Source organism: Venustampulla echinocandica (assembly GCF_003357145.1).
Source record: "Venustampulla echinocandica strain BP 5553 chromosome Unknown scaffold_9, whole genome shotgun sequence".
Taxonomy (NCBI): domain Eukaryota; kingdom Fungi; phylum Ascomycota; class Leotiomycetes; order Helotiales; family Pleuroascaceae; genus Venustampulla; species Venustampulla echinocandica.
In genome coordinates this window covers 131259-138806 of record NW_022474214.1, presented here as the reverse complement: position 1 = coordinate 138806, position 7548 = coordinate 131259, and the positions used below count along the sequence as shown (strand labels likewise).

General features: G+C 47.3%; 5 protein-coding genes across 5 annotated transcripts; 4 read left to right on the top strand and 1 right to left on the bottom strand.

Moving 5' to 3' along the window:
* Window positions 1–735: 735 nt before the first annotated feature.
* BP5553_08829 (uncharacterized protein) lies at window positions 736–1086 on the top strand (the record flags this gene model as incomplete). The annotated part of the gene is made up of 1 exon (XM_032017452.1): window positions 736–1086. The coding sequence occupies one exon, from the start codon at window positions 736–738 to the stop codon at window positions 1084–1086; it is 351 nt and encodes a 116-aa protein (XP_031866095.1).
* Window positions 1087–1107: 21 nt separating this feature from the next.
* Window positions 1108–1674, top strand: BP5553_08828 (uncharacterized protein; the record flags this gene model as incomplete). Its single annotated transcript, XM_032017451.1, has 1 exon — window positions 1108–1674. One exon carries the CDS (start codon window positions 1108–1110, stop codon window positions 1672–1674), a length of 567 nt encoding a protein of 188 aa, XP_031866094.1.
* Window positions 1675–1749: 75 nt separating this feature from the next.
* On the top strand, window positions 1750–2592 carry BP5553_08827 (uncharacterized protein; the record flags this gene model as incomplete). Its single annotated transcript, XM_032017450.1, has 1 exon — window positions 1750–2592. The coding sequence occupies one exon, from the start codon at window positions 1750–1752 to the stop codon at window positions 2590–2592; it is 843 nt and encodes a 280-aa protein (XP_031866093.1).
* A 1605-nt stretch (window positions 2593–4197) lies between these two features.
* On the bottom strand, window positions 4198–5574 carry BP5553_08826 (Uncharacterized protein; the record flags this gene model as incomplete). Its single annotated transcript, XM_032017449.1, has 3 exons — window positions 4198–4524; window positions 4591–4695; window positions 4780–5574. The coding sequence occupies 3 exons, from the start codon at window positions 5572–5574 to the stop codon at window positions 4198–4200; spliced, it is 1227 nt and encodes a 408-aa protein (XP_031866092.1).
* Window positions 5575–5877: 303 nt separating this feature from the next.
* BP5553_08825 (uncharacterized protein) lies at window positions 5878–7548 on the top strand (the record flags this gene model as incomplete). Its single annotated transcript, XM_032017448.1, has 2 exons — window positions 5878–6753; window positions 6826–7548. The coding sequence occupies 2 exons, from the start codon at window positions 5878–5880 to the stop codon at window positions 7546–7548; spliced, it is 1599 nt and encodes a 532-aa protein (XP_031866091.1).

Below are 7548 nucleotides of genomic sequence, written 5' to 3'. Positions count from 1 at the left end.
GGGGGGGGGGTTAGGATTAGAGCGTGAAGAAGCTGTTTGGCTGAATGCCCCATCAGGTCCTATGACCGTCTGAGAGAATCAACTCAATTGGCGTGACTTCTCAGAATAGAGGCTTCGAAAGATCTTATGATAATGAGTGTGCTAAAACAAAATGAAAACATTGCGCGAAAAAGGATGATGACATATCCCAAACTGTGGTCTTAACCCATCCGCTAGGATGCCTTGCGGCTTTTCCCACCGCGTTGTAAATGCTTCCCCAATATATTCAACGAGATCGCCTTCATGCACTCAGCGCCCGCACATATAATCCGCATGTACTCATAGTTCAAGGTAATTAAATCTTCCGGTCCCGTTATAATATCCTCTCGCCGTAGGGACTGTTGGTTGGTCATCTTCGCTCGTGCTGCACACTCAGCTTCGGAACCGAAAGCTCCCATTTGCAGAGTACTATTATGCGTGTTGCAAGTGGAGTTGTAGTGAAGATGACTAGAGCAGCTACTACAGATGGCATCTTGAAAATCTAACAATGAGATGCGGGCTCCTTTCTTTTCGCTATACGCTTGCAATCGTAGGTTACTGTCTATTCTGTATAGGCGATGAGAGCCTTTCTCTATCACAAAGGATGCAGCAATGGATGACGAAGCCCACGCTACTCAACCACATTGACAAGCATCTTAAGACTCCCAAAACCGTTTTCTTAAAAATAATTGTCAGTTCCAGTCACTTATGTTTGAAATGGAACCTGTAATTGATACAGTGCCGTATGAGTACGAGGCTCTGACAGAATCCGACGAGTCATTGAACTCTACCCGTCCCACGATAAAGAAGCGATGCGATCTTCTATGCACGACGCTCCAATTTCAAGCTCAAGAAGAAATCAACTGCTCTTACACGGCGCTGCCATATGTATGGGGCGATGCGACGGATACAACTCTTGTTCTTATAGGAGGGAAGGCTCTGTTCATTACTAAGAGCCTGGACTGTGCTTTGAAGCACTTAAGGGATAAGCGACAGATTGTATACATCTGGGTAGATGCTATTTGCATCAATCAAAACGAAATCGAGGCACAAAACCAGCAGGTTTAGCAGATAGGACAAATTTATCAGATGGCTGTCCACACCTTGATTTTCCTCGGACCTTGCAATAAAACGACTGAAAATTCGCTAAAACAAGCCCTGAGAAACTTCGATAAAGCTATCCTATTCGAAGCAGAGAATGAATTAAAGTCCGCGATCCAACAACTCTTAGACCAACCTTGGTTTAATCGCGTTTGGATCTTGCAAGAGCTAGTCCTCTCACGTGACCCTCATATTCAATATGGCTATTTGCGTCTTTCCTGGGACAAGTTCTTTGCATTTATGAGCTGGGTACTTGGAAGGCCACTGCTTGGGGCCTACCTTGTCGACATTGCAGCAGTGGAAGATGAGTCCAAGGACTTAGAAACTGTCAATAGCGTCTCTAAGGGATTTCCCGTCGACTCTAGAACCAGTGCGGACATATTTGGCGATGCGATGGCTGGGGAACCCCTAGACTTTAGTCGATGCCATACTTATTCTTCTATATCTAACGACGATGTTGACAAAGATTCCTTTGAAAGATCACTGTCTCCAGAAGAGTCAGGTGAGACACCTCACGAACACTCTTATTCTGAGGAATCCGATTACCCTATCTAGGAGGTTCAGTCGGCTGAGCTTCGTTCATATACTCGCTTTCACGAAGACTCATTCTCTTTCGAACGAGGTTTAACAATGCCTTCGGCAATGAATTCAATAAGGATTTCGTATCAAAGAGCAGCCGTTGAGGCAGGAAAACTTCGCCTCCATGATTCACACGCGCCAAATCAGCCTCCCAGTTACACTGATAATTTTTCTAACAGCGATGGTGGAGTCTTGACAAGTGGCGCGAAGAGGTTGGTAGAAATATGGCAAGAAATTGCTAAGATATTGGTGTCACGACGAGGGTTTGGGGTGACGGATCCCCGTGATATGGTCTTTGGTCACCCCAGTCTGCTAGCGCATAATGTCATTGAGGTGGACTATGGCCAAAGCGTTGCTGATGTCTATGAAAAGTTTGCTCGAGATCATATCAAAGCAAGTAGGGGGCTTGAAATCCTGAGCTATATCGACAATATAGATTTGGACGAACGAAGACTAGATCTTGCGTCTTGGGCCCCTGATTGGACATCCACTATAAGTAATCGTTCAATACTGATTACGGAAATGAATGGATCACAAGATTTCAGAGACTCGGAGCGCTGGCAGGGGCTCGATTGCATTTGGATGAAAGATCCAAGGGGATTCAGCTGTAGAGGTTATGTTAGAGGTTCCGTAGCCAAGCTTAGCTCAGCGGTAGATATCACAGACGACCAGCCGTCGAGCATCGTTGTTTCTCCGCATGCCAAGCATTGGCCAAAGATCCGAGTCCTGCTTTTCGTTCCGAAGGCGGGTGACAAAATAATCCGGGCACTTGTCGGGAGTACCAAGGACCACGGAATGCAACATCAAAAGATGAACTCTACCAATTTATCTTGGAGGAATGGGGGAAAATATCACAAGAGGAGATCATACATTAGTCCTACAAATGTCAGATAGATTGATAGAAATGGGTTCAGTACGGAGTACTGAATTTTGTTTTCTCGCTATCGCTTGCGACTTGTGACAAGTCATCCGCCTTCGTTTTCGCTAATCACGTGAGCTTCATAAATGTAGTCACCGCTTTATATTCTGCCATTAACTTAACTTAGCCTCTTGTGGTTTGCTGTGACGCACTTTCGGGACGTACAGCTCACATATGTATCTTGAAGAAATGTTGTCTGGTGTAGCTGTCCGCGCAGTGCGCCCGTCAGTACTACGTATATTGGGTGGATCCGTGGATACGCGGCCCCTCAAGTTAATGAGGGCGCGAATCTTCATCAGCACGAGCCGAACCAAGTGGAGGTGCGCGCACACGCTACAATTGTCAAGAGCTTGCAATGGCTTTTACCTCCCAGTAGTGCAGAGCATAATGAGATCAAGACTGTCCAGTAGAAGGAATTGCCATGCCTGTGAGTAGTTCGAATGTCGTTGGTTTTATATATTTGGTTCCTTCCCCAAATCTCTAAATCACGTGAACTTCGCAATATAGTCACCCGCTTTAGCTACTTGTGGTCTTAATTTGGCACCTCTGCACTTTTTGGGGCTCGGTTTACGTGGTGGATCATAGAAAATAAGAGCAAGGCACCTGAATAAGGTACGTAAGCTAAAATGGCCAGATTCCGGTACTATTACGAAATTAACGCGAGACTGACGCGAAGTTGACACGAAAACGATGCGTCGCCTCACCCCGCTCACCCCACTCACCCTCACTTCACCCCAAGATCACCCTTTACGGCTGCAAGCTACATATTCCCCCAAGTTTTATTAACAATTATTGGTAAAAAAACAAAAACATACAACAGCAGGTATTCGCTGGTGGTCACCCACCCAACTACTAATCTGCCGATCTGAGGCTTGTGTATGGCAGAGCGGACGGGATGCCCATTTCTCCTCAGTCTATGGTCGTATGTGCTTGGAATCTGCATATTCAATACTATAAGGGGCGAAAAGTAAGTTGTTTATTGACGGACTTTGGGAGATAGCGTAGCTCGACTCCGAAACGTCCGCTTACGGGTGGATTGACGGCCATAGAATCGGTCCTAAGTTTCTCAGCCACCTGACCGAGGAAGGCAGGGTTATTGGCATTCTTATAGAGCGCATCTCAGATTTTCGTTATGCAACACTGGCAGATTTCCCTTTATGTCAACGGACTTTGGCGGAATTACACCAATTTGGAATCCAGCACGGCGATACCAACAAGCATAATTTCTCATGCACGATGGGAAGGCAACATTGATTGATTTTGATGCTGCCATGCGGTGCGATAACCTCAAGCTTCTGGAAGACGAGTCTCGGATGGTCGAACAGGCGCTTTGCGATGGAAGAGGGGGAGTAGGAGTAGAATAGCCGAGGAGAGTCCACAATCAGAACTCAACAATACCTATGTGTCAGTCGCAACAGAGCTTATTGGATTTATTTTTCAATTTTATACGGTTTATATGCTCACTGATTACCAAGTTGCGTTCCATCAATGGGGCGGTTTTCGAGAGGTACAAGTGACTTGACCTAATAAATCAAAAGGCTCTTGCAATTTTCTGCTGGTTTCTCTACAAACGCCTCATGCTATCGCTTCTTGCGCTTGACAAACTTTCGTTGAATATCATCTCTTGTGAACTTCCGTGTTTTGATTTTCAATATATCCGCCAACTCTTGATTGCTCATCCCAATCTGGTCTCCAATTGGCACCAAACAACGAGCGAGATGTTCATAGTCCTTCTGCATAAGTTTGACGAACATCATCATATAGTCGATATTGTGAAACACGAGAGCTTTTCCATCCTCGTACTTGCTCTTCGTCTTGAGGAAGCTGAGCGGCTGATCACGCCAATGGCGAAGAGCATTAAGGTGATGCGCTGTATGCCATCCGTCATTGAAGCAGTGCCGATTACTCTGTGGGCACAGGAAGAAAACATTTTAGCCAATTAACCAAAAGAATAATGGACAGGGGATCCGTACAGCTACGTCGATCAAGGTGATGCTTGACCTGAAGTCAGAGTCTGGATCATTCTCGTCCACCAGCGCATGCTGGCTCCAATTCCCAGCCATCAATCCGATCCGCATCTGCACAAAAGGGATTATAAACACAAACAATGTTGGATAAAACCATTGTCTGACTAGTAAGTACATGCAGACATAGGAACCAACCTCGCAGGAAAAGAACTCGAAGGCCAAACGTAGCTTGTTCTTCCGGATGAAGTACAATGGAAGATCTATCCAGATAAAGAACATAAAACGACCCCAGTACATCAGAAAGTCGGCAAGTTCGTCGCGCTGATATCGTATTGTGGAGGATACGTCATCTGGACCGTTCCCCTCGACATGGTGGCATTTGATGTGGTGATAGTAATATGAGTGCCAAGTATGGCCCATGAGCGGTTCCAAGATATACGGAAACGACCTATCAAGCCACTTATATCCTTCAACCAAGACGCCATTGTTGTGGATGTGATTATGGAGCAGGAGGGTAAAGGGCCCGCAATAAAGCCCCTGCATAATCCAATGGCAGATAGCATGAGGCCACGAAAAGTAAGCGTAAAGGGTGATGGCGCTTGGGACCGACGTGGTAAGATAGAGGATGATGTGGGTCAGAAATACGACATCCGTCTCCCTACGCACTACTCCTCGTGCCCATCGTATGTATGGCTGGAGAATAAGTTTATTTACCGACTCCGGAAGGCGTTCAAAGTCCTCCTGATCCCAGCTTGTGAAAACAGTGGGCCGAAAGCTGCTGCTGCTTTCGTCGTTAAGCCCTTCTAAACGTGAAATCCCTTCACCAAGCTGTTTTGTGTGGCCTTCATCACCCGATTGCCCCGAGCCGAGGTCTCCGCTGGTGGGTTTTCTCGGGTTCTGAATATCCTGTAGCAGGAGGTCCAGCACCAGGCGATCGGGTTGCGTGAGAAAGGGGTCGATTGAGTGGGTTTCCATGGCGTTGTGTGACATCGTTGATGATCGCTGGATAACCCTCGATGAAGAGAGGGTCGCGGAAGGGTAACAGCTTTCAGATATTTGTTCACGGTGCTAAGCTTTTCGGGCGTGTTTTGGGGAGATTTCATTGCTACGTCGCAGTGTCATGAAAATAAGCAGTTACCTAATGCAATGGCAGGCTGGCAGGGCTCAAAATCCAAGGGGAAATTTCCTAGACCGAGACATATATTTCCTTCCTTCCCGCTTTCTCCACAATAATAATCTGCCTCGATGTATGTTGGATCCTACTTGTTCATTCCATTGGCCTAAGCAACAACAATGGAAGTTTCGAAGGCTAAAACGTTGACTGAGCTCCAGCCCAGGCCTAGAGCCGCTTTTAGGGCCCCAAGACCGCCAAGGCAACATCAAACTACTATCCTCGAGATATTTTCAACAATTGGGAGCAGTGTTATTCATCGCACAAAAACTATATGTGGTCGCCTGGAGCACACTGTCTTTCTTGCACTCTCCTTTCTCCCCAAGGCCTCCGCGCAACACAATACCGCCATTTTCCAACCCATCTACACCTCAACGCCAGAAATTGAGGCGTCGGTGGGAAATGCATCTGGATGGTTCTATATGAGCGCATGGAATGCGCGTGGAATGCTCATCCGTTCTGGGTCGGGCAACTTGGAGTGCCTGGGAAACCTGAGCTGGGCACTGGAGAATCTTGGTGAGCTCAATGCTGCGGAGTATAGTGGCGCAAATGGGGCTATGACTTTACTTCCAACAGTTGCGTCGCTCCTTGGTGCTTCAACTAGAGAGATGTGGGAGCTGTACAAGCTGATGCCGTTGGCGGCGGTTCTGACGATGTTTCTGAGTCTAGGCGGGACAGTCAATCCTAATGATGGGATGGCTCCCCCGTCCAAGGTTCGGGCCCAGTCAACGGGCAAGGTAAGAGTGAACGACAATGATGAAACTCAGGATGGAATGGAACAGGGGATGTTGTTGCACGACATGTCGGCGCCAAAGGTTGAGAATGAGACGGCCAGGAATTTTGCAGAAGAGGTCAGACTCCGAGCTGCAGGAGCTCTTAATGAAACGCGGCATTGGGTGATCTGGGTGGGGATTGTGATCCAAGCTATTGGGATAGCGGTAGTGTTGACGGTATTGTGGTTTGGGCAGCGTGGTGCCGTTATACCTTGGTGGTGTCGAGTAAGTAGTCATCTTCTCCATGATTATGTGAATATTAAGGAGGACTTATGCTAATGGCCCGTTCCTGAATAGTGTTGGGGCTGGATGTGGTTTTGGTACTTTCTAGTAGTAGCAACGTCCATGATACAAAATGCGGCCCTCTCTCCCTTTACCTACAGCTACACTATGCGTATATCGAAAGCACCAACCGATATCGGCTTCGACAGAAGAGGCGTTCAGTCGATCCGGCAATATGTTGAAGGAGGCAGGCAACTCAAAGATATTCTCAATGCAGGTCCGGAACCTGTTAGCATAACCGCGAATTCCGATTCATATTTCCGACCTGCGCAACAAGGTGCTTTATCCACATGTTTCTACGTCATTGTGTCACAAGCCAGGAAGGAAGCGTGGCATGAGCTTCTAGCGGTAGCTTCTAAAGCTTCTAGCGTGATTGTCTACGCCTTTGGCACCATGGTATTTTCATCAGCAGCATTGATGTCAATATCCGCGGCCTTGATGGTCCTTTCTCTGATTCTATGCAGTGCTGTGGTCGGTCGGGCAACAGCCATGTGGATGACCCGTGAGCTACACGAGAGCAACGGTCCGCCGATTCTACGATGTCAGGCAGATGGTCGTAATGGCCTCAACGACCTCGTCTTGGCAGTGCTAGACATAGAGGGTCTGGTCGTTGAGATGGGTGGCAACGTGTTCTTCAACGGCATACTTATCAAGAAACGAAGCACGTGGTTTTCCTGGTCTTCTTACATCGGGTTGTTAGCGAAGCCCTTTAATCTTGCGGAGTTTGTCTCCCAATAA